The following is a 26,840-nucleotide window of genomic DNA, read 5'->3' as shown; positions in this document are numbered from 1 at the left end:
TTGTTTTCCTTCCTCGTCTTCTTTTTTATTTTAGTGCTATTTAGTGAAAACCTCAATCAGATTAGAAATAAAAATAAGACCGTAAAGTCTATATGTGACCAAGAAAAACTGGTGGTTTGGAAGTGACCCCATTGATTTTTTCCCCTGTGTGGGATCAATTGCAAGTAGTTGCTGTGAACAACTGGTCCTCAGAGGTTTACCAATCAGCACCCGTCTTTGGGTGACCGCTTTTGGTCTGAAGGCATCTGGTGGGAGGCAACCTTCCTTGGCCCAACTCGGCTGGATTGAGTGCCTTAACTCTCAAACATATTGGCAAAGGTTTGAAATTAATTTCCATCTTATTTACAAATGCATAGAGATTGTGTTGATGTGCGCAAATTCTCTGCTTCACCAAACAATGATGCAAACACACAAACCTGAATCAATCAGGTTCAGCCGGCAATTTACTGCAAATTGCACCAAATTTAACACAGAAAAACGTGTCTTAATTTATGCCAACTACATGCGTAGTAGTTGGCACTATAAGTGTTTATTTATTTGACATGAGAGAAGGAAATGTTATAAGAACTCTCCTCATGTCCAACTTCTAATAGAAGAGTTCACCCTTATTCCATAAATATATAAACATATTTTTAAGCCTCCCCTCGTGTATTTGAGCTGCCATGCTGTTTTCAGAGAGAAACATGTGCACTACCTTTTAAAAAAGCTAATACGCTATGTATTATTTTGTTACTTGCTTCCAGCCTTAAAAGTATGCTGCTCAAGGTTTAAAGTTGGTTGCTAATGAAATGAAGTAACTATGTTTTTGTTCATTTATACATTTATAAATTGTAAATTTTCCCTGTCTGGTTTGGGCTGCACTTCAATGCTGTTCAGTCAAAAATGACTCCAGACTGTCTTGTTGGTGCTTTATTCTTGTTTTTATTTTATTGCTCTCTCAATTAAGCAAAGCTGAAAGACAGCAACTAACTGCAAGGGATCTCACACCTGGTCTCTGCCTTTAACTTCAAAATTTCAAGGGTAGAGAGATTGGAGGCACTCATTGTCATGTTTAAGAAACCAGTTTGAGATTATTTGAGTTTTGAGATATGCTTTGGAAGCAAGCATCAGAAGATGGGTGCACTGTAGTCATAAAGGATGGACATGGTCAGCAGTGATACTCAAGTATGATACTCAGTTGGCACCGAGAGCCCTAAAGTGTGCCACCAACAGCAGCCTGAGCCTTGAAAGAAAGCAGGATGGATCCATGTTTTCATGTTATTTATATTAAATTCTGACCCTGCTATCTGAATGGTCCACCTGTTGGTCTCCTGTTGTCCAGTTTTGATAAGTCTGTGCAAATGGTAATATCAGTTTCCTATTCTTAGCTCCTATTCGTAGCTCTTTGTGTAGGCCTCTGATGCTGTAGCCGTCTGCTTCATGGTTCAACATGTTGGGGGTGCTATTCTGCATACCTCGTCTGTAATGACTGGTTATTTGAGATACTGCTGCCTTCCTATCAGCTCAAAGCAGTCTGACCATTCGCCTCTGCCCCTCACACAGAGAACTGCCAATGCCAATGTGAAACAGTGAGTTTGGATCAAGCCCAATTTAACTTTTTCTGCTGTCTAAAGTAAAGTGGTAACCTCTTTCTCAAAGTGCTTGCGGGTATAGGCTGCATAAGGTATGTTTCACATCCTGCTCAAATACTCCAGAACCACTGGTGCTTGACAGCATGCCCAATGTTATGTAAGTTATTGATTGTTCCTACATTTCTTTTGCTAAATTTGAGAAATATATCTTGCTGAGTGTTACTGGAATACTATGACTTTTTCCAAATTGGGAAAACTGCATCCAGATATTGTTCCAATTCTATTATGTTTTAAAGCTAGCTCTTTCACCAAATCTGTTCAAAATACATTATCTCTTATCGTCTTAGGTAAAAACAAGGCCCCAGCAATTCCATGTTAGGATCACTGACACCATTGATGTGTGAGAAAAGTGAAATGACAATACCAACAAAATGAGCTAAGTGTGATTATAAATGTGTGGGGAGAAGTAATGTGTATAAGCTTGAAATGAACTGAATGGCTGTGTTGCTCATGCTAGGAGTGCCTATGCACGCATGTGTGCATCTGTATGTGTTAAGTGTATGTGCAGCACATCTCGTGGGCCTTATCATTACTGTCATGCTTTTCTTTTGACATGGGAAGGAAATGAAACAAGGAAAATATAATCAATGAACCGAGGACTGACTGGAATACAACGCATGCCCTTGCATTCACGCACACAAACGCACACGCGCACACCCCCTCCCTCACAAACATATCCACGCATAGTGCAATCACATCTCCCGAATGAAAGATGTATGTGTGTCACTTATAACCGTAATTTATGCAGAGCCTTAATTGAAAATTGTTATCAGAATCAATTTGGCAGCCTTTAATAGGATGAGGGCAAAGAGGCTGCAAGAGAGCCAGTTCCCTGGATGATGCATTTGTTAGAAAGCGAGAGACAGTGTATGAGTGTTTGTGTATCTGTACATGTTTGCGAGTTTGCAGCCGTGCTCTGCATATTGCTGCAAATTGATTTTATTTGTGCATGTATGTATCGTGGCAGGCTTTCATGCTGGGATTGTGTTTAATTCACATGCAGAAATAGCTCCATTGTGCCTTGATTGGAGCTGACAAACCATCATTAAGTTCTCCACATGGATCCACAATTTGAAATGCTAAGTGCTAGGCTGCACATGTTTAAAGCCTGTGAGGCTACTAGGAGTATATTTACTTAGGAGTGGAATCTATCTGGTTTCTTTAAACGGCTGTTGTATCTGAGTGTTGTGATTCCAGACCAACCAAGTGACTGTAAAGCAATTAATATGCAAATGAATGCCTCCACCTTTGATTATTGTTCTGTCTAATAATGTGTGAAGATTCAAGGTGTTACAGGTGTTAGATTAGCCGTGTGTGTAAGAGAAATATAAAAGAGACATTGCAGGTGTTCTCCAAACCTGTTTGTGTGTGTCTTTGTGTGTGCGTGTGTGTGTGTGTGTGTGTGTGTGTGTGTGTGTGTGTGTGTGTGTGTGTGTGTGTGTGTGTGTGTGTGTGTGTGTGTTTATCTCCACTCACAGTAGGAGCATCCGTAAACTTCTATTCGCAGACCAATCCGTCCCTCCTCGCTCCATTCTAACGGGATGAGCCTAAGGAAGCGAGCCACGATTCCCTGCTGGAGCTCATGGCGAACTGCACTCTCTGAGTTGGAGTTCCCAGAGAAAGCCTATGAACATAATCATTCATATACACACAGACATAGAGAGAAACACAAACACACACACACAACACACACAAATTAAATACATCAAAGCCACAAGCCTGAAGACAAACAACCAGCTTCAGGACTTCAGAACAAGAGTATTTGTTCCACTCACCACATCCTACCCTGAAGGTGCTCACTCACAAAACATACAAAATAATTATGAGTCTACATATCTAATATGCCCACCATAGGACAGTCTAACCGTAGGGAATGTTAGGAGTAAATTGCATATTGTATTAAGCTGCGTATGCATTAAGAAACTCCCTGCTCACATCAATTCATATCTAGACTGATTTATGTGTCCCAACAAGTAATAGAGGCTTGTAACTTGTAAATAATTTCCCCCAGGGATCAATAAAGTATTCTGATTCTGATTCTGATTCTGATAACTGATGAGGTTTACAGTTCTTTGCTATATTAGCCCTTTGTTCCACACAGCTGGTATACTGTCTAAAAACTCATCTTATTAAAAAAAAAGGCATCTTGAAAAGCAAATAATGCCTATTTAACACTTCTAGGATTGCAGTGATGCCTAATTAAAATGTCGTATTTATCTGCAATTTTAAGTGTCTCTGCACAGCCCCAGTGTGGCTGCAGTTCCATGACTGAACATGTGCTGGTTGTTTTGTACACATCATGGCTTGACAGCATGAGCTGCTCTCCAATGTTTTGCTGTAAGCATAATTATTTGATGTCAAATTTCAATGACAGGCTACTGAAGTACATCTCCTGACAGTGCATTCCCCCTTTGCTGTTTTGACTTAAATGTGACTGACTGGAGTCTTTACCACCCACTAAAAAAAATAAATTGTATTTACATGGAAAAGAGAAATGAGACAAGGATGGCATTCACTTCACCAAATACTATAGAATCCCACTGGATGAGTAAAAGAGGCACTCGTTAAAATGATCTCCTCTTCTCACTACATCATTCTTGTTTTCTTTCCTCCTACTTAGTTTCTCTTCCTTCACTTGACCTGATACATGACGGGGAGAACCTCTAACCGCCCACTAATCCACCTCACCACAGTCCCTGAACTATTTTCACTTCTGTGCATTCTGCTCTGCTCTCTGAAATAAACACACAACACAACCCCGTTCCCCCATGCATTACTTTCGACACACACATGCACAGAACAGTTTGCACACACCACTGGGAAGAAGCCTCATTAATAGCCTAGCAGGTAACTAGAAGAGAGCAAGACACTAGACAGCCATGTGTTATTTCAGATAAGACATGGAGTGGGCAGGGCAGAGCATGAGTGTATGGGAAAAAAATAACTTGCACAGACAGCCTGCTTTCAGCTGACTCTTCAGTGACCCAAGAATGTACCCCTGAAGATATGCTATCTGCAAAAGGAGGAAATGGTCAAGAGTTCACACTTAGCTCAGAGCTACTGAACTTCCACTGTTGTGAAGGAGTGGACAGTGCTTCTTTTATCAATGAATTCCTCTCAGTTTCATATTTAATCTTTATTTATTCCATAAAGGTTTATGGAATAAATAAAGTATGCCTTTTGAAAGAGAAGGTTGCAGCGTAGTATTGTATGTATGTCACCAATAAATAAGTAAGTAAATAAATAAATAAAAACAGCAAGCACATTAATAGTTATGCTCCTGACCATGACATAGCTAGAGTTATGGCTTTTACACCCAAAGACATAAAATCTCACAAATCCACAAATTGTCGTGGTTCTGCAGGAAGTTTGGACACATCCATCAGTGGCTAGGCAACAGATCAAGCAGCCACTCTGATCATGTGAAAGACAATACTGTTTAACTTGTGCAAGGACTGGTAACTGATGATTCAGCAATGCAAACCTTAAAGTTACATTAAATTTGCTTTTTAAAGCAAGTTGACTGGAAACAGCATTTTTTCTCTTCTTTTAAATCATAGCAATTAAGTGGAAGTTGCCAGGTGTAATTGCTGCTTATATCGGTACTTTTTAAAGTAGCTTCCACACTATAGAAAAAAAAGGACTGGAGTACCTACAGATTACATGGACAGTAGCTGCTAGGTCATGAAAACCCATGACACGAAGCTCCTGTCACATAGTTTTTGTGCTGATGTTAATACCAGAGGAGGTTTTTGAGTCAGCACAGCACTGGTAACTTTGAGCACTCGGGGAGCCTGTTATGACTTCAAACAATGTGCGCTGAGCTCATTTCATAGTTGCATACCGCATCATCAAAACACTGGAAGTCTGAAATGTCTCCATAACTGAGATATTCCTTTATTCACCTGGGCTAACGTTACTCTTTGGAGCTGTTTGTGCAATTCTACAATAGCTTCTTCCCCTCTAACCCTTATCTTTTTCTTTTGCTGTTAAATCTTCTCAAGCTTTCTTCTCCTGTGCTCTCTATTGCATGTTTGTCCTTCAGTATTCTGTTTCCAAACTGCCTGTAGTGTTGGCTTCTGATATGAAGCACAATGACAGTTATATCTACAATCTGCATAAATACACACAAGCATCCATGCACACATATAGATACAGACTGCCAATGCACGACCTTGCCATTTAAGCAATTATGAAATGTTAAAACCTGATGTCACTGTTAAGATCGCCTCATCGTTGGGTATAAAATAACGAAAGAGGAAAAAAATCTTCTGACAATTTTTCTGGCTGCATGCAGATGACTTCAATTCCTTTTTGTCCAGCTGTCACCTTCCTCTCCTTGCCCTTGTCAAGGTATACCAGAGAAAGAAAAAGAAAAAAGAAAAAGAGAGAGAACAAAACCATTTTTTTTCTTCACCCAAAAGCTCAATCCCCCCATCCTCTTTTTTTTTTCCCTCTATTTCCCTATTGTGTTCATCCCGCTTTCTACACTTATCTGTGCTTGGCTGAATGAACAGCTCAATTCAAAGGCATTACTATGCAGAGTGGGGGGCAGAAGGCAGGATAGGGAAGAGAAGAGGAGGATGAAGATGAGGAAAAAGCTGTGGATGCTGAACACCTTGCAAAAGTCTGCCTAGTGAACCATTTAATTCCCTCTACTCCAAAGTCAAATCATTAAGCGGCAAACCAATGAGTAATTGGAAATATATGTGTGTGACTGCCTGTGTGACAGTTTATGTTGAGGTGTGTGCATGTGTGCGTGTTTTATAAGCAACTTTAGAGCTTAGACACTTTGACGTTTTGTTTAATCAAGAACTGAGGTAATTTACGGCAACAAAGGCCACAAAGTGCCTGAAGCAAATTTCAGAGTTTACTCACTAGCTGCTATGTGCATGCGTGCAGAGTTGCATATACTTCTGCATGATTCTGCCTACTATGTACAGTATGTCAGTGATATGTACAGTTAATGTTAGATTAGTTGGTTTACTTGATACTTGAGAAAAATATTTACTGCTATTTTATGTAGTTCTGTGAGGATGTGCATCATATTTTGGAATGTTTAGAACAGTGTAAGTTAGTAAAGGACACACGCATGATTTCAGCAGTCCACGAGATCAGTGGGAGAAAAGCAATGAAAGAAATCTTGACTTGGAAAAGAAAATAATGAGGGAAGCTGAGAACCAGCCAGTCTCTGTGCTGACCATTTGGAGCACAGGGGCTGTCATTCAAGAAAGAACAAGCCAATCACTTTCCTACAGCTGGTCAAAAAAATACCCCTGTGGTCTGCTCTGTCTGACATACACAAACACACTTCGCTTGTATACGAGATAGACATCCACGTCGGCATGCTCGCTCTCATAAACAGACCCTGGCAAAATTCTCCACACGCCCATTATCTAACTGCTCAAAAGCTCTCCCTCATTGCTACTCCTCACCCGCTTACTTATTTTCCCTGGCTGCATGTTTTCATTTCCTGAATGAGCATCTGTCCTTTCTGTCTATTCTCTCTCTTTTTTGTTTCACTGAAAATCAGTCTGTATATGTGCGAGCATATTTCTGTTTGTGCTGCGTGTCTGCGTTTTGACAGCCAGAGAGAGGCCCTTCCAGAGAACAGATCTCTAGATACTGAGAAACAACAAGTGAAAGCTATTTTCTGGCATTTGCTTGTTGCTGCTGGACTCTTTGTTAGACCAGCCCAGAGTCAGGGCTATTGTGTGTGTGTGGATCTATGTGTATGTTCCTTCCAAACAGGCAGGGGAAATCAGTCCGGCCTGGTCTGGTCTTTTGTTTTTATTGACAAGTGTACGAGACAAAACAGAAGGACCATAGAGAAATTTGTGTTTCTGTGAAGCCCTGTGGGTGGCTGTGTCTGTGCCAGGAAAATAGGACAAATTCTAGTAATGCTTAATTGAAGTCATGAATCTTTAAAATGTTTTAAAGTGGGCTGGGTGTTACATACTACAGCATGTGCCTAACATCTTGAGAGTATACCGTGCTACACACAAAGCCTCAATAGGAAATCTCTTCTTACTGTTTCGTGACACTTGCTGACAGAATTAAAATTCTGGGCTACACAGTCAATCAAGTATCCCACTAGGGGTGAGGACCACAACCAACTTCTGCTGCAGGCAGAAGCTAAATGGATTTTTGATCTGAGTCTGCAGCTCCAGATGGGCTCAATGAGCTGAATGAGGAACTTGATCTGTGCTATTTCCTGTAATGGTTTTGTATTTTTTGTATTGTTTTTTGTTGTTGTATTTCAATCATATTTTTGTTCATGTTTTATTTTCTTAGTTCTTTCTCTTCGGTGGTGATTTATGCTTAGAAATGTAATAATATTTTGCTTAGTTGTACATCCTTGTATATGTTTGTGCTTCAGTTTTGTTTATATAGACTTTCTGACATGTCTGTTTTTGGCAACACATTTCTTGCTTTACAAGTTTGAACAGTGAATTGAACTGCAAATCTGAAAGTTTGTGATTAAAACGAATGTATGTCCTTCCATTGTTATGTGCACTTCTGTTGATTTCTGTACATCAAAGGCACGATAAGCTGCTTCAGAGACTCTTTACAGTCTTTTATTGGAACAGTTCAGAATGATCTCATTTTGTATCCGTATGTGCCAGATAGTTAGTTCAGTCGCCAATTAAATGGCTTTACCTGCTAAAATGGGCACCCAAAGAATTGGTGACAAAGGAAAATTGAATCTTTTCTTTGCTTTGCATACATTGTTAAGGAAAAATGAAAAACACTTCTAGTACATTTCATACCAATACTTTTTTCCACACACTGCCTTTTGGGCTCATTAATTACTGTATAGTAATAGAAAGAGTGAAAAAAATAGGAAATTTTAGCAAGAAACCTTCATCACGTCTTCCCTTAAATTTACACACATGCAGGAGAAAACACGTGTGTGTACATGTGTTTGGACCTGATGTAAGTGACATGCAATAGTTTTACAGTATCATGTCAGTATCAGTATCAAGAAAAAAGTGAAAACCATCAGTGCACTGTTGATATAAAATGGTTTCTACAGTCCTCATTAATCATACAATATTAAGAGAGTTCATACAGTAGGAAAGAGGAATTTTACCTCAGTGCTATTTTTTATACACTGTCCACACAAGTACCATTTTGAAACTGTTGCCAGACCAATTAAAATTTCATTACAGCCACTTAAGTTGTAAAGAAACTTTTATGACTCACTGGGATCTACCCTTTCTCCATAGTTCCATGCTTTTCAGACCTTCCATATGTAATAATACCAGTGTCACTGATATGCTACACAGTCACAAATATAGGTTGTTTTATACCAGTATGGACAAAAGCACTGGGCCATCTACACATTAAATCTAAAGGAGATGCTAAGCCAAGGAAGTCCATGTCTTGAAGCTCTTGGCACACAGCTTTTGTGCTGATGTTAATGTCTCAGAAGGTTTGCAAGTCTGAGTCAACAGAGCGCTGGCAAGTTTAACGTACTACTATGTGTCTCAACACTCGACTAGGTGACTGGGCTCTGCAACTCTACCACTTTGCAGCTGGAGTGGTGTGCTTCCTTCTACTTTGAAACAATACCTCTTAAAACGTTTTATTTGGAGGGAAGATATTTCATTAGCAGACAAAAAAAGATGCAATAGTGGTATCCTGTTATTCTAGGATCCAGTGAGCTCTTTAGAACAACCATTCTTTCACAAATGTTTATAAAGGCAGACTGCATGGCTAGGTGCTTGATTGTATACACTTGTGGCGATGGGACTTGAAACGCCTGAGTTTAAAAATAAAGAACCCATTACATTTGTTCATATTATTCATGTTGATGATCTTCATGGTTACAAACTGTAGGTCTCCTACGGCAGTGTCAGAGTAAGCCGAAGCACTTCTGCAATGACTTCCATGTGTGTAAAAGATCAGCACTTTTTAGAATTGACATAACATGATCACACATTCTCTATGTATGTGGAGAGAACTATCATTGACAAATGTCTGAAAATAAAATTTGATGTGCACAGTGCAAGGTATTGGTGTTTAGGACAATCTTTAGAGTGCTTTAGCGAGACACAAGTATATGGCTGTCCAATAAACTGCATTCTGGTCAGACTTAAGGAAGAGATACCAGGGTGCTCATACAGATATAAAGCTGACACGTTGAGATGTCATCAGATTAATGAAGAGTAGTGCATGTCTGAAAAAGGCTTATTTGAATTCATCATCTTCGTTATTCTCGCTCAGCAAATTTTAATTTCCACACTCAACTCTTTATTTAGAATGAATTGACATTAAATAGGCTGACACTCAAGTTCTGTGAAGTTGCTGCAGCCAATCAAGATAAAGACTTAAAAGTTAAAAGACAGACTTTATATCAGGGCCGATTAAAAGAAAAAAAAAAGATGAAGTCATAAAAAGTAATCTCCATGACTTCAAGCAGCAGTGTTCCTCTGATTAGTTCAATTCAAACATTTTGGACTTTAATGCTGAACGTGATAACTCATTTAGTGGTCGACAGCAGCTGTTCATCAACAGTCAGTGTGAGTGAATGAGAAACTGCTTATGTATGGGGATAAACACTGGTCAACAAACAAGTTTGTCTTCTTTTTGTTGAGATGCAGTTTTGACCAGTGTCAGGAATTTGAGTCAGTAAGAGTAAGGCATAAAGAATCAACACAAATCATGAATGCACGCATCACTCTGAATGCTAAACCTTTTAATAATCTTACATTAATATCAAATAAGTGTGCCTTATTTCGTATGATGTAAATGAACCTCCTGGAGTCTTTCCCCGATTCATTTCAACAGCAGACAGCAGTTGCTGTTTGAATGGTAGCAATGGATCATCTCCATCTGTGACATGACTCATTAGTAACTTGCGGCTGGCTTGAATTCAATGAAACATGGGAGAACGCATTCATCTTTGTATTACGTCACGTTATTAGTGGTGTTAGCACCAAATTAATAATCAGTAAGAAAACTGGTACTTAAGAACATTTTGACACAACTTTCTGCTAGGGCGCAGCTATCATGACTACAAGGACAGAGTGTAATTATTCTTAATGATTCAGTTTGATGGTGCAATGGTTTTGCACTGATGTACAGTATGTACGTCTTTGCAGGCCTGTCTACTGCCACTGGGGGGCAGTGTGTAAAACCCCCCCAAAAAACATACGTACAAATGGTTATGTTATCGACTGTCTCTCCCTGGAGATGAAAGTAGTTATAATGTACCAAAGAGTCTTTATAATGGATCGAAGTAAAGTGCTAAGGAGAGAGTAAACAGAAGTTAAAAATTCTGAATGACAATATACCAACTAGGCTGTTAATCATGACATCTCTTAGCAGTTGTCGACCACTGAAAGCACCAACAACGCGCATTAAAATTGGACCATGAGCAATGGAAGAAGGTGGCCATCCATCTGTGGGATGTGCTAAACGAATAAGTCCCATTTTTGGAGGTGCAAAATCAGGGCTTACAAGACTTGAATAATCTGTTGCTAAAATATTGGTGGCAGATACCATAACACACCTTCAAGGGTCTAGTGAAGACCTAAATGCCTCAATGGGTCAGGGCTGTTTTTGGAGGAGAAGGGGGAGCAGCACAATAGTAGCCAGATGGTCATAATATCATGCCCAATCATGTACTTGGGCTTGTGCAGGAATTCAATGCAGTCAGACCCCTATTAGGTCACAGAAAAAGATGGTGTTCACCTTCATAAAACAAGGCTACTTGAAACCATTTCTAGTTGACATGAAGGGTATTGTCATTATTCATATGACTGCTGTGCTTTGAGGTGATTGTTGTGATTTGGTGCTAAATAAATAAAACATAATTGAACTGAATTGAATTATTAAGACATTCAAGGCTTTTTGTAACTAGTTCAAGTGAGACTCCATGGTGTAGGAAGATTAGCTTAAGTGCAACATGGATAATATTGGAAATTGTTTAAGAAAAAAGCATACTTCTAATATTGCATAATGTTTACATACTACTGTATAGCATATACACATAACAAAATGGAAAGTAAGAAAATTTTATGTTATTTTCGAGAAATATATTCTTTTAAAAAGTCTTTGTGTTTGCTGAGAAGGAAAGACTTATTTTGCCTGTGTGTTTTACACACACAAGGACAGAATAAGATCAAAGATGATTATGTGCCCTCATTTTGATTACTTTGTTATGGAGTGCAATGTATTTCTGCACTTTAAAAATGGCATTCTTCTTTTCTTTGTTCAGCCTTTCTTTGATCAAAAGGGACATTGAACCAACTACCCCGCTGAGGCGTGCCCTTTCTATGGGTTGGAGAGTTTTACGTTACTCATCTCTACATTTTGATCTAAGTTTAGGAGGTCCTTTTGCCAACTTTATTCTTGAGAGGACGTTGATGATCATGTTGACATTATGTTGACTCTATGACCATTTTTATCCTGTTCTTCCATATGGACTTCAGGAGGGGAAATCCTCATCCAGCATGGCTTCAGCTCTCTATTCTGCTCGATTATGCTTCTGATAAGCGGTAGCATTATGACCTCCAATTTCAAAGGTCACAATAATTATAATAATAATTTGTATCAAAAAGGTTTAGAAATTGTTGTCCTTGTAGAGTGCACTGAAAACATCTGTTTGGTGTGTAACATCAAGCCATCGAGTTCTGCCAGCAATGTCAAAGCTATGTCAAGTGCAAAGAATTAGGATCATATTTTGGTTCCCATAACAACTCTCTTTCCTCTAGTCCTCCAATTAAAAAAAACATGCTTTTACTCAAAAGTTTCATAAGGAAATATTTCAACATTTCAGGCTTTGTTCACGCCAAATTCATCATGAGTAAAGTTTTAAAAATATTGTGACATGACAGTTTTAATAATCAAAACAAACCTAAATCTCAGTAAATACAAAGTGAAACTATGATGGCACCCCTGCTGAGATGTGAAACACATCTCCTGATTACTCAGTAACAAGCTGACATTTAACAGGCTGCAAGTTTGTCAGTGCTAAATATAACTTTAGGAGGGAGATAGGAGCCAGTTAGATAATGCTCTTTTCATCATATTTTCTTACATTAGATTAAATAAGATACCCTTATTTAATTTTAGTGTCACTGTTCAAAAGGGGCATAAACAAATTAATAAACAAGCTTTGATGGTTTTCTGCCAAAAACTTAACTTTACTTAAAATGTAAATATGATGTTAGCTTGTGCAGTATACAAAATAATATCTGCATATATTTTATATTATATTTATATTTATATTGTATTGCTTTGCAAGAGTGCTTTAGATGAACCTACTGTATGCTCGTAGGTATCCCTCCTCTTTGACATTACCTGATATATGGAAGATACTCTAAGCACTGTTTTTCATTACATATTTGTCTATTTGGCAATATCCTTTCTCTGTTTTTCTTTTTTCCTTGTTTTCAGCACTGACCTGCTTTACTGGTGTTTTTCTAGTTTCTTGCTTTATTCATTTTCCTCCTAATGTAAGCTCCTGTCTGCCAAAAGCCTAAAATGTAAATGCATGAGGCACTTGATGTCTGCATCTAATAAAATGCAAAAACATGGACGGCGATTGAAGCCTGGCAGCACAGAAGATCATCCAAGTTCAAAAAGTCAGCACTTCATTTCATTCGCGTTGCTTTTCTATCTCAGATGTGACTGTGAAATTTCATACATAAATAAGTCAAACTGCAATGCCTCAAAAGTGAAAATCAGAGGTGGGAATTAGAACCATTTCATTTAAGATGTACAACTTTTACTACAGATTTAGTGACTTGTTTATTAGATTATTTTTTATTTCACCACCTTAAACCAGATCAACCTTAACCTTGATCTTTACTGTGAGGTTTTGAGGGCACTGACTCACTCTGACTCATTCTGTTTGTTTACACATTACGTTAAGCTCATGGAGCCCTTAATAATTTAGGTAGCAAACCATTTTAATTGGAGCTCATTTGAATGTTAATATATAACTTCTGGTGAAAATTTCAAACATATTTTTTACTTACACAAATTGACTTAAAAGATTCCCTGTTGATGGCGACTGCTTATTGTATTGCCATCTTCTATTTGTTTTCTCAAATCTAAATTTAACTCATTAACTTGCCTATTGGTCGTGAAGACTGAGGTGGCTCCAAGGCACTTGGCAACACCCAGTGAAATAAATACTAGGCTGACATGCAAAGAAAGGTAAGCAGGGAGAGAGAGAGAGAGAAAAAGAAAGAAAAAAAGAGCGAGCAAGCGAGAGAATGTGTTCCACTGGTGCATAAATCCAGGTGCATGATTTATCAGTGCATGCTCTGCAGCTTTTGAAACTGAATTAGTCCCCACCACTGAGACACGGAGGCATCACCATTCATTTACCTGACGAGCCACAGTCTAGCAACTCCTCCCTCCTGAGAACACACACATTCGATCACAATTGGACAAAGGTAAGCGCATGAGCTCCACTCGAGCTCGAACACTAACACTTTCACATAAGCTCGCACGTGCTTGTTTCAACATCATTAGGTTCAGTTTTATATACAGCCTTTAGCACAGAGAGAGGAATAAAATGAGCCTCAGCTGTTCTGGCAAGAGCGAAGCATTACATTCGCAGTGTATTACAGCATCACATTTCCTGACACCTTTTTAGCAAGGCTTCAGCACAATTTCATCTGTAAATACCTGAGCAATGTGGCTGCGAATGGCACAGGCTGAGACACATGGTCGCAACATAATTAAGTTGTGTCGCCATTATTTACTTTAACCAAATCTATTTCATTGCTCTACATCCACGCAAGGCTATAGCAGTTGTTTTAGTTCAGCTAAAAGAAAGAAGTGTAAATCGTTGCTTTAGTTTATTTATGTTGACACTGACTAAGTTACACTGGAAATGTTATCCTGTACCTGGCGGGAAATTTTACGTAGTACCATCATTGAGGAATCTGATTTAAATGACCAGTATTAAGTGGACAAATCGAAAGTTTATTCTATCAGCTTATGGGTGAGAGAAGCCAGAGGATGCTTTTTTTAAGTGCAGCGCTTGTTAATGTTAAAACTACTGAATGCAAGGATTCTAAAAAAATACCTGTACAGTGTTTCTCTCTGTGTTTGTTACACACAAGAAGATCTGTAGCTACTCTTAGGAAAAAATGTTTGTACTGCAATTTACCAGCCTTATTCCTCATGTCTCAATGACTAGTTGACAAGATACAAGATAATGTGCTTCCATGCACAAAGGCCCAGAATGTCTTTTGGGTTTTATTGCATTGCTTTCAAATATTCTTATCAATTTACAGTAAAAACATCTATTTCACAGCATGTACTTCGTTATTTTGTTCAGGCTAAACTGTGACGGCAATATCTCTATAAATGTTAGTAGTAGGCATCAGAATCAGAAAGGGGTTTATTGCCAAATGTTGAGCAGGTTTACAACATTAGGAAATTGCTGCGGTGCTTCAGTGCAAACATAGTGTCATAAATAGCACTTAAATAGACATGAAAAAATAAAAGTAGGGATAAGAATTAAAAGTGCTACGTAGAAAGATATGTGCATGAGCTATACATGAGATATATACATGAGAATAAGAATTAAGAGTGCTACGTAGAAAGATATATACATGAGTGCAGGTGGTGATCAGTGCCAAACATGGAATGATGCAGTGACACAGCGTAGGGTCATGTGTTAGTGGTGGGAACAGTCATATGGTTATTGTTCATGTGTCCAACAGCAGAGGGGAAGAAACTGTTCTTATGGCGAGAGGTTCTGGTGCGAATGGACCGGAGCCTCCTGCCTGAGGGGAGCAGGTCAAACAGACTGTGTCCAGGGTGAGAAGGGTCAGCTGAGATCCGAGCTGCACGCCGCAATGTCCTGGAGGTGTACAGGTCCTGCAGAGATGGGAGTCTGCAGCCAATCACCTTCTCAGCAGAGCGCACAACACGCTGCAGTCTCTGTTTGTCCCTGATAGTGGCTCCAGCGTACCACACGGTGATGGAGGAGGTGAGGATGGACTCGATGATTGCAGTGTAGAACTGCATCATCGTCCGTGTTGGCAGGTTGAATTTCTTCAGCTGCCTCAGGAAGTACATCCTCTGCTGGGCTTTCTTGATGACGGAGGTGATGGTGGGCTCCCACTTCAGGTCCTGGGTGATGGTGGTACCCAGGAAGCGGAATGAGTCCACAGAGGTGATGGGGGTGTCAGTCAGGATGATGGGGGGGAGTGGGGCCGTGTGCTTCCTGAAGTCCACAATAATCTCCACTGTCTTCTGGGCATTCAGCACCAGGTTGTTGTGGCTGCACCAGGACACCAGACGTTCAACCTCCCTCCTGTAGGCAGACTCATCCCCGTCAGAGATGAGCCCAATAACGGTGGTGTCATCTGCAAACTTGATTAGCTTGACAGACTGGTGGGTGGAGGTGCAGCAGTTGGTGTACAGGGAGAAGAGCAGAGGAGAAAGAACACAGCCCTGAGGGGAGCCGGTGCTGATGGTCCGGGAGTCCGAGACATTCTTTCCCAGCCTCACATGCTGCTTCCTGTCCGTCAGGAAGTCAGTGATCCACCGGCAGATGGGATCAGGCACATTCATCTGGGAAAGCTTGTCTCGGAGATGGTCTGGAAGGATGGTGTTGAAGGCAGAGCTGAAGTCCACAAACAGGATCCTGGCGTAGGTTCCTGGGGAGTCCAGATGCTGCAGGATGAAGTGTAGGGCCATGTTGATGGCGTCGTCTACAGACCTGTTGGCTCTATATGCAAACTGCAGGGGGTCCAGGAGGGGGGCCGTGAGGGTCCTGAGATGGGAGAGAACTAGGCGCTCAAAAGACTTCATGACCACAGATGTCAGAGCCACGGGTCTGTAGTCATTTAGTCCAGTGATCCTAGGTTTCTTGGGGACAGGGATTATGGTGGAGGACTTGAAGCAGGCAGGCACATGACATGCCTGCAGTGAGGAGTTGAAAATGCCAGAAAACACTGGGGCCAGCTCGTTTGCACAGTGTCTGAGGGTGGCAGGAGACACGCCGTCTGGGCCGGGAGCTTTCCGAGCATTCAGGTTCTTAAACTGCTTCCTCACATCTGCTTCATGAATATGAAGAGTTGTGGTGGGAGGAGGTGGTGTGAAATCCTCTTTTGTGTGGGGTGAGGAGGGGGGTGTTGTAGGTGAACGGTTTGAAGGTGGTGATGGCTCTATGGAGGGGGGAGAGGTGGGGGAATTAGTGTCCAAAGTGCCTCTATTGTTGGGGCCGTTGGAGGTGTGAAGGCTGCCTGATGGCTCGTCAAAACGGCAGTAGAAGTCGTTAAGGGTGTTGGCCAAGAGCAAGTCATCAGTGGAGTGGGGGGTTTTAGGCTTGTAGTTTGTGATATTCCTAAAACCTTTCCACACAGAGGCCGAGTCATTCTCTGAGATCTGCTGCTGCATCTTCTCAGAGTGCTGATGTTTAGCAATGTCCACTTCTTTAGTGAACCTGTACTTGGCCTCTCTGTAGCAGTCCCTGTCTCCGCTTCTGAACGCCTTTCTCTTTTCCAGCCACAGCTTTTTGAGTTTAGGAGTAAACCAGGGTTTGTCATTGTTATAACTCACCCTGGTGCGTGATGGCACAATGCTGTCCTCACAGAAGTGGATATAGGAGGTGACAGTGTCCGTAAACTCGTCCAAGCTGTTAGAAGCAGCCTTCATTGTGTCCCAGTCTGTAGACTCCAGACACGTGCGAAGCTCCTCCACAGCCTCGTTGCTCCACAGTTTTTTAGTCCTCACGACAGGTTTGGAGAGCTTCAGCCTCTGTCTGTACGCGGGGATTAGGTGGATCATGACGTGGTCAGAAAGTCCGAGTGAAGCGCGGGGCACCGCACGATAGGCCCCGCTGATCGTGCTGTAACAGTGGTCTAATGTCCTCTCCTCTCTGGTCGGGCATTTAATATACTGCTTGTATTTGGGAAGCTCATGTCTCAGATTGGCTTTGTTAAAGTCCCCAAGAGCAATGATGAGAGAGTCCGGGAATGTCCGCTCCATGTGCAGTATCTGCTCCGCGAGTGCGCACTGAGCTGCTTGCGCATCTGCGTCTGGCGGGATGTAAACAGCGGCCAGGATGAATGAAGCAAACTCCCGCGGAGAATAAAACGGTTTGCAGTGGATAAAAAGATATTCCAGAGAGGAAGAGCAGTGCTGAGCAATCACTGTCACATCTGTGCACCAGCCACTATTGATGTAGAAGCAGAGACCTCTACCTTTGGACTTACCGGAGAGAGCGGCCTGCCGGTCCGCGCGCAGCAGATGGAAGCCCTCCAGCTTGAGCGCGCAGTCTGGGATGTTCTCACTGAGCCACGACTCCGTAAAACATAAGACACAGGAGGAGGCAAAGTCTCTGTTCATGCTTCTCATCAGGGCCAGTTCGTCAATCTTATTCCCGAGTGAGCGTACATTAGAAAGGAAGATCCCAGGAAGAGCAGTTTGCAGTCCGCGTCTCCTCAAACGCACGAGTGCGCCGGCTCGCTTCCCTCTCTTTCGGCGTCTCGCTTTCCTGGTCAGAGTCAGCAGTAAATCTGCCGCAGATGCGACAAATATTGGAAATAAATCCACAGGCGTTGTAGTCCTGTAGTTAAGGAGCTCTTCTCTGGTGTACGAGTATCCAGAGGAGTGCCCAGACACAGAAGAAATGCACAAAAACAAAACAAAAGTAACGCACTGAAGCACCAGGGCGACCATACGCGGCGCCATCTTGGTTCCAAGAGACTTCATGATTGTGTTAGCTACTTTCATCACCAATATTTACAGGTGTCTCCTTCTGGCTTACCTCAATTTTAACAGCCAGTGTCTGTTCTTATGTATTAAAGTACATCCTATGCTTCCAGTAATCTAACTTTACTTTCATATCAGGTTGAGGGGCTTTTTTCTGAACACTTCACAATAATACATTACAGAAAATAAACTGGTAATAAGAAGGATGTTTTGGGATGCTGAAACTTATGCCGTGTTTTAGAGCTGTTCAAAGACTAGACTATTTTTCACCAGTCCAGTGAGAAACTATTATTAACTTGTTCCCTTTTGATGCTGTATCAGCTTAAGATGAGGCTGCGGCTGTGCTAGTTTATTGGATACATACATTACTGTCAATTGACCTAGTGTACTTTCAGCTTCAAGCATCTCATCCACATGAATAAACAATCTGGCAATGTAGGAGAGGGCCTCCTGGTACTATCTGATAGAGACTAATGGCAAACGACATTATGGAGGAGAATTCTGACTTTAGAAATGTGTTAATTTATTTTTAATGTCTTGTCGTAATTCGGTACGCATTGCATTTTGATTTCTTGATTTCTTTCTTTTGGGATTACATGAAGAAAGTGTGATGCTGTAACTATGGAATAATAAAATCGATCTCCTACTCTTTGTTTTTCTGCAGGTTTCTAACGTAGCCAAGATATATCCATAACAGTACATCTTGTAACTGCTTCTAATCTCACAATTAGTTTTCAAATTTGTCTTTTCTTCTTTTTTATGGAGAAATATAAACAAGGACCCCCACTTTGCCTTTGCGTTTCTAGAGAAAGCCAAAAGAGGAACTGTGCTACTGTATGAGGAAGTCATACAATAAGAAGAATGTTGAGGTTGCTGCAGGACATGTATGAGGATAGCGTGACAGTGGTAAGGAGTGCAGTTGGAGTGACAGATGAGTCTAAGGTGGGGGTGGGATTACATCAGGGATCGGCTCTGGGCCCTTTCTTGTTTGTGATGGTGATGGGCAGGTTAACAGATGAGGTCAGGCAGGACACTCCATGGACTATGATGTTCACAGACGACATTGTGATCTGTAGTGTGAATAAGGAGCAGGTGGAAGAGAGCCCGGAGAGGTGGAGGTATCCCCTGGAGAGAAGATGAATGAAAGTCAGCATAGGTAAGACAGAATACATGTGTGTGAATGAGAAGGAAGCAGGTGTAACAAGTCTAAATACTGGGGTCAACCATCCAAAGCAACAGAAGTGCACAAGAAACATGAAGAAGAGAGGTGCAGGCAGGGTGGAGCAGGTGTGACAAAAGGATAGCAGCAAGAGTGAAAGGGAAGGTTTACAAGATTGTAGTGAGACCTGCTATGATGTATGGTCTGGAGTTACTGGCACTGACAGAATGACACGAAGTGAAGATGAAGGTCACAGAGACGAATCTCTAAAGATTTCCACTGGGAGTGACCTGCATGGACAAGATTAGACATGAGTATATCAGTGGGACAGCTCACATTGAGCACTTTGGAGGCAAAGTTAAAGAGGCAAGGCTGAGATGTTTGGACATGTGCAGAGGAGAGACAGTGGATATACTGGACAAATGATTAAAGATAAAGCTTCTAGGCAAGAGGAAAAGAGGAACACTATAAAGAAGGTTCATCAGTGTAGTGAAGGAGAACATGAAGAGGTGTTGGTGTGGCTAGGGATAGGGTTAGATGGAGGCAGATGATGAAAAAAAGGCAGAAAAAGATATTTTTCTTTTGTTTTTCGTTGTTTAAAAATTGCTGTTATTCCTGGAGTTTAGATTCATAAACCAAAAGAAACTGCAAAAATAGAGATATTAAGCGAAAGGCAGTTTTGTATTAATAGTAGTAGTAGTGGTTAATTATAAGCAGTTATAACCATAAGCAGCAATTTAAGCAGACAAAAAGCTTTTAATGAGTGATTAAAAAGAGTACACCATTACTAGATAATACACCCATAAAGCACTGTATGCATCACTGTATGTGTGTATATGTGTGTATTATCGTGTAAAAGTTCTGAAAAATTGAAATATAAATATTTCAAATATATGAAATGTAAATATAAATAATATAAAATAATAATATAAATTAATTGTAACTCCATTTACAATCACACAAATTGAGCACTTAGCTCAATACTCATGTGCTAGACCACTCACATCTTCAAGCTCATCTTTTCTTTTGAGCCAACCTATAAAAATATAAAGCTGTATCTTTCACAGGTGCTGCACTTTTGCTTCGGTAAAACATGTTCACAGGCAGACAATTTCTACAGGTCTCTCAAACACCAGCACAAGCACACACGTGCATACCTAAAAAAAAAAAATACTATGCTGCTTATGGTAATATTGTGCCAACTAAAGTCCAACAAAATAGTTTTGCCCTGTTGGGACAGTTTTTTTTATTTGAGTAATTCAGTAACTCATAAGCTCTTAGGGATTGTCTTCTACTTAGGCATTTGGTGCTTTAATTATTACAATCAGTCATCTGTGTCATTTGATTCCTTGGAAGTGCATTAGTGTGTTATTAAAAACACTGTTTTTCACACATCCAATACAGTTTTTTCCAGGCCTTTAGCAGTCATCCTTCTCAGTGAATTGCACACTCACGGCAGTTATATTGGAAGTGGCACACTTGCTTTAACTAAAAAGTTGTTCTCTTAGTTTGGCAGTGAAAGAGTTAAGTCATCAGCGTGGAGTAATAGCAGGTGGTGATTGGTGGCAAAAGGTTCTTGAATAGAACCTTCATACATAAAAGTGCAGGACAGGCAGTTTGCTCTCTGGGGATCACTGTGTGAGCCTCATCCAGTGGTGTATGGGATTGAGCCGAATGTGATTGAATGGGCTGAAACAGGGCTTGATGGTAGTTCTGTGTGTGTGTGTGTGTGTGTTTGTGTGTGTGTGTGTGTGTGTGTGTGTGTGTGTGTGTGTGTGTGTGTGTGTGTGTGTGTGTGTGTGTGTGTGTGTGTGTGTGTGTGTGTGTGTGTGTGTGTGTGAGAGAGTTGGCTTAAGCGACCTGCCACCCCCCACCTATCTCTTTGATCAATAGCACTGATTGCTCCGATATCATCACCACTTACACACAAACAGCCACATACTTCACAAAACAGGTCTAAACTTTTGCCCAGGCTTAATTATCAGCAGGGGTTAGTAGGAGTGCAAGTATGTCTGCATGTATGTGTGCATTCATTTGTGTAGATTCTGCAGCTCCTCGACATCTAAATAAGCCAAGAGGCAAAGAATCCATGTGCTCAGTTTTTCCTTGTAACTGCATGGGTTATTGATGGTATATGCCCAGTTCAAAATTATTGGCTCTGCATTTGTTTACATAAGCAATATTTTGAATTCCACTGGCAATAAATTAAAAAGCAATATTCATGTCATAAATTTTGGCAAAACAGAGGGGGGAAAAAAGTTGGCTATAGTTACAAAAACGCCAAAGAGATGAATGTGTTTTGGAGTATTTGCAGAAATATTAGAGGCAATGAATCAGGGTTAATAGCAGGAGAAAAATACTTCAGAATAAATAATAACTGGCAAACAATTACGATGCCGCAGACAAAAACAACAGCTTAATTTACTTTCAACTGTAAACGATTCGTATATGTCACGGCAACCAGTAAAAGCCATGATAGGCAAAAAAAAGGGTTACATTATCTACAGAGCTTAGTACCCGCAGCTGAAAAAAGGATAAGACATACTTTGTAATTTTATTAGTCTTACAGTAGCAAATCACAATAAACAACTTAGCTTAATAAATTGAGTACAATATCACAGTACAAAACAGCTCAAAAAGTTCTTCTGAATTCTATGTATGAATTCTTGTTCTAGCAATCAACTGCCTGTGTCCAAACTCTGATTCCCAGCCACCTGTACTCGACTTGGTTGTGCCAAGGCCTGCGAAGCTGGACACACCAGCCTGCTGTGTTAGGCCAGTTAAATAATTTCATTTTAGTAGAAGTTGCAGGATTCAAGTGAGTTAAAGCTAGAGTAGGAGCATTTACACAGCATTCACTCACCCATCCAAATCGTGGAATCAAGGTGTTCTAATCACTTCCAGGGTCACATGTGTGTAAAATCGAGCATGTAGGCATGCAGGCATCTTCTACAAACATTTGTGAAAGAACAGGTCACTCTCAGGAGCTCAGTGGATTCCACCATTGTACCCTGATAAGATGCCAGCGTGCAGCAAGTCCAGTCATGAAACTTACTTGTTACTAAATATTCCACTGTCAACTGTTGGTGGTAATATAACAAAGTAGAAGCAATTGGGAATGGTAAATGGCCTGTATTTGTATAGCAGTTTAATTAGTCCCTATGGACCCCAAAGCGTTTTACACTACATTCAGTCATCCACCCATTCACACACTGGTGATGGCAAGCTACATTGTAGCCACAGCTGCCCTGGGGCGCACTGACAAAGGGGGGGCTGCCGGACACTGGCGCCACCGGGCCCTCTGACCACCACCAATAGGCAACGGGTGAAGTGTCTTGCCCAAGGACACAACCACCGAGACTGCCGGAGCCGGGGCTCGAACCGGCAACCTTCCGAATACAAGAGGAACTGCCAACTCTTGAGCCACAATCGGCCAATGATGGCAACTAAGGGGATACGCTACGTAAAATCTCACTGCAGGGTCAGTGGATGGTGAGGGTTTCCATGGATGAGTACCTGCTTCCAAGCCTTACATTAACAAACTCAATGTAAAGCATTGGATGCAGAATTGTGAAGCACCAGACCACGGTTCTCCAGAGCAGTGAAGACGTGTTCTCTAAAGTGATGAATCGCGCTTCTCTGTGTGCCAATCCGATGGACGAGTCTGGGTTTGCTGGTTCAAAGACATTCCAAACTTTGTGGGAACAGTTTTGGATGGCACTGTCCTGTTCAAACATGACAAACATTACCAGTGCTTAAAGCAAGGTCCATAAATAAATGAGAGTTTGGTGTGGAAGAACTTGACTGGCCTGCGCAGAGTCCTCACCACAACCCGAACATCTTCAGGATGAATTAGAACAGAGCCTTCGAGCCAGGCCTTCTCATCCAACATCAGTGCCTGACTTCACAAATGCACATCTGTATCATCAAAAATTCCCATACATGATCTGAAACCCTGTAGAAACCTGTCTTCTCAGAAGAGTTGTAGTTGTTATAGTTGCTGTTAACGGTTAACGGTTCAGATTAAGAATGAGAAGTCATTTAAGTTTTTATGTGAAGGCAGATGAGCAAATACTTACAGCAATAGAGTGTACTTATTTGGCCTTTGATTAATCATTATTAATTATGTTTACCACAACTATATTGCCTTTTTCTTATTTTCTTCCTTCCTTTTTTCACTCCCAGAAGGAGAACTCCTCTTTATTGTTTCATTGAGTATTTAATTCTGTTCTGTCCTCATTCATTGTCTCTCATTGTTTAGAGTCATTCATGCCATTTCCAAACTAATGAGTGAAGTCAGGTGGAGTACTTTAGAGAGGTCATGCCTCGCATACTGTTAATGCAAACGTTGCACATCGCCACTACAGTAGTGTAACGTTTGTCAGGGTGCAGGGGCTCCCCCACTGGCCTGGTTACCTGCCTTGTCTGTTGGCAAACCACACCTCTACATGGGCGCAGACTCACAGAGTGAAAACTAGGGGTTTTTAGCACAACCAAGATTAACTAACAAAATTCATTGGATCTCCTTTTAGCCACCTTTTGTTTGATTGAAAAGGTTGTTTGTTATGTTGTCCCATCATCAGAGATAGAAGAAAGATTGGAAGCCCAGGCTTTATTTCGGGAGGAAGGGTGCACACTCAGTGAAAAAGTACTCTGTTCTGAATTAGGTCTGTCAGGAAGAATCTGTGTGAGTCATGGCTTATACAGTAGATGGTTGACTTCATGATGAGACTCTACAGTGTTTCAGTGTGTGCAAAGAATTGGTACCAAACTCAACAAGATAAGTTGGTGAGAGTGCATTTACTGAACTCTAGATACCTGTAAGACCAGAAGTAGGGAAGTAAATGTACATCTTCATGTACAGCAATAAAACTTTTGAATATCTAATAATTAAATAGGAGAAAATGAGGAAATGACATCGGTAATGAATGTTTCTATATATGAACAAATTTTTTTTTTGCATACATGACTGTATTTACATATGTAATTAAAAAATATTTAAAATAAAATAAATAAAATAAAATTGCCTGAAAACTAACACTCTTAATGGAAATTGTTATCATCTAAACCAGTTATGGCTTTAAATAGTCACAGATGAATAGTTCTTACTCCCACCTGATGCTGGGTCAGGTCCTGCGTTACAGCACTGCAATGCACTGAGAACATTTTTAGTGCATTCGTGTGTGTGTGTGTGTGTGTGTGTGTGTGTGTGTGTGTGTGTGTGTGTGTGTGTGTGTGTGTGTGTGTGTAATGAAATCAAGTAGATTTTAATTAAAATGCCCTCACTATCTTATATAGATGTCAGGACAGTATTGCTGTCACTGGCATATTTTATTGTGTCTTTATAGGTCAGTGTCATATAATCAATCCAAAACTGAAGAAAGCATCTTTCGTCTAAAAATAATGAACACTTGTATGTCTGCGGTTTGAGTTTACATGTTCAGCCATTCAAAAGGATTCTGATAGAGAAGACAGAAATGTAACCGTGCAAGTTAACAGTGGTTCAAACATGAATGCCGCAGCACACTGCACACATTTTAAACATAGTAGTTGAATTTGATATTTAATGTCCGGTTCTGTGACAGAGTTGTGGTGTTTAAATTGGTGATAAAAAATGTGTTTGCAGAACAGAAATCTCACTATGAAATTTTGTCATCTGTGTATTAAGTTTTTCTGAATTGATCTGGCATTATTCTCACAGCAGAAAAGTCATTCTCACCACTCTTAATACAGTTCACAAAACATTTAAGCCATTTTTCATTACACGTTTACTTCAACCCTGTGATGAATGAATAAGAACCTTTCACCACACTTTAAAAGCATCATAATCTTACTGACTTTGGAAGGAGTTTTGCAAAATTAAAATGTGAAATATTTTGTTTGAAACTTCACAAAATTCCCGAAATGCCCCACTCAAGATGTTCTTATGTCATATCTTTCCTCTAAGACCCAGTAAATCTTCAATTAGATGAGCCACAGTCATATTACATTTGGTTTAAACTGAGGGAATAAAATTTCCTTGTGCTTTGAAGTGATACTTAAGATTTTTCATCCTAAACAAGGTTTTCTGCTTTTTCTATGCACGTAGGTAAAGAAGAGGATTTTGCACTTAAGTAAGGAACATTGAAGCTTGCTGTATGTATAATTTTATTTTTTAATTATGGAGTGTTTATTGAACCTTCTGACAAATTAAAATAAATACAAATAAATGTAAATAAATGTGTATATATGAGTTTTAATCTGGCATTTTTGAGCATTTTATTGCTCACAGTAGCACTGCATGTATCTGACTGTATATATGACGCTAGTCACACTGACGATACAGAGGTCTTTAAAACAACAATATCAAATATGATACACTTGGCATTACAAGGTTAACAAGACATTTAGTGAAAGCTAAGTTAGGAACAGAGCTTGACAGCTGATTTAAATTAAAAAAAAAAACATTTTAAAGAGAAAGCTTGTAAAAGCATCAGTGTAAATCTTTGTAAGTTTATTTTAGATAAACCAAATTTATCCAATTTAGAATAGAAGAGAATGTCAAAATCAGCATTTCTTCTGATAGTTTAGTAACCACGTTGACATATGTACATGTCAAATTGCATTACAGCTAACTCCAGCCTCAAAAATCTACCTAAACATTTGCCAGCATTGTTCTGTGAATGCTCTTAAATGTATTTTCAGGGCTTTCCTTTAAATTGAATATAATTAATATAATTGAATTGAATTAATATAAAATTATTTCTTAAGGAATCTTAAGAAGGAGTGTGAATTTTGGTGTAAATGACCAAAAAATTCAGTTCCATTATTTATCAGCAGTAAGTTTAGTTTCAGATAATCAATTGTTTCAGAGATTTTAGTAGTAAGCCCTATTCAAGTGCACAGCTAAATGTTATCTGTATAAGGATGAAAACAACATAATTAAAAACAATACTAGCAAAAAAGACAATAAAATAGTCTCTAAGACAGAGTCCTGGGGTACTCCACAATAAAAAAAAAATATTTATAAACAAAACTGCCCTTTTTTTAGTTTCTAGTTTGATGGTGTTACTGAAATTCCAACCCAATTTGGCAATATACCATCAAGACTTGAGAATAGACTTAGAAATATTTGGATTAATGAAATGCCATCATTTGTTTCAAGAGCAAGTCATTTACTCTACTTTAAATAGCTGTCCCAGTGTGCGATGGTGTAGAAAAGAACTGAATTAAACTGCTAGAACTCTCACATATTTGAAATTAAGGTAAATTAAGGTGATTGGGAAGTAATCCAAAACAGATGAGATGCTTTAGAAGCAAGTGTGGGCCACAGGATGTGAACATTTTAATAGTCTTATAGTTTGCACCTGTGCATT

At 40.1% G+C, this 26,840-nt stretch overlaps 1 protein-coding gene and 1 long non-coding RNA gene across 2 annotated transcripts in view; one reads left to right on the top strand and one right to left on the bottom strand.

Annotated features, from left to right (window-relative positions):
- Positions 1 to 26,840, bottom strand: part of cntnap2a (contactin associated protein 2a) — a 443,305-nt gene that overhangs the window by 214,365 nt on the left and 202,100 nt on the right. The window contains exon 4 of the mRNA XM_085418525.1: positions 3,108 to 3,255. Within this exon, the coding sequence (XP_085274651.1) occupies positions 3,108 to 3,255 (148 nt within the window). The remainder of the gene's footprint in view (positions 1 to 3,107; positions 3,256 to 26,840) is intronic.
- LOC146662092 (uncharacterized) lies at positions 3,023 to 21,340 on the top strand. Its single transcript, XR_014913306.1, has 2 exons — positions 3,023 to 3,069; positions 21,197 to 21,340. It is a non-coding gene; the product is annotated as an uncharacterized LOC146662092 (long non-coding RNA).

This window comes from Rhamphochromis longiceps, linkage group LG9 (assembly GCF_057381845.1).
Source record: "Rhamphochromis longiceps isolate RC_006_pf linkage group LG9, R_longiceps_female_GT1.1, whole genome shotgun sequence".
NCBI classification, from domain to species: domain Eukaryota; kingdom Metazoa; phylum Chordata; class Actinopteri; order Cichliformes; family Cichlidae; genus Rhamphochromis; species Rhamphochromis longiceps.
Note: the sequence above shows the minus strand (reverse complement) of the source record. Positions and strands in the feature narration are given on the sequence as shown.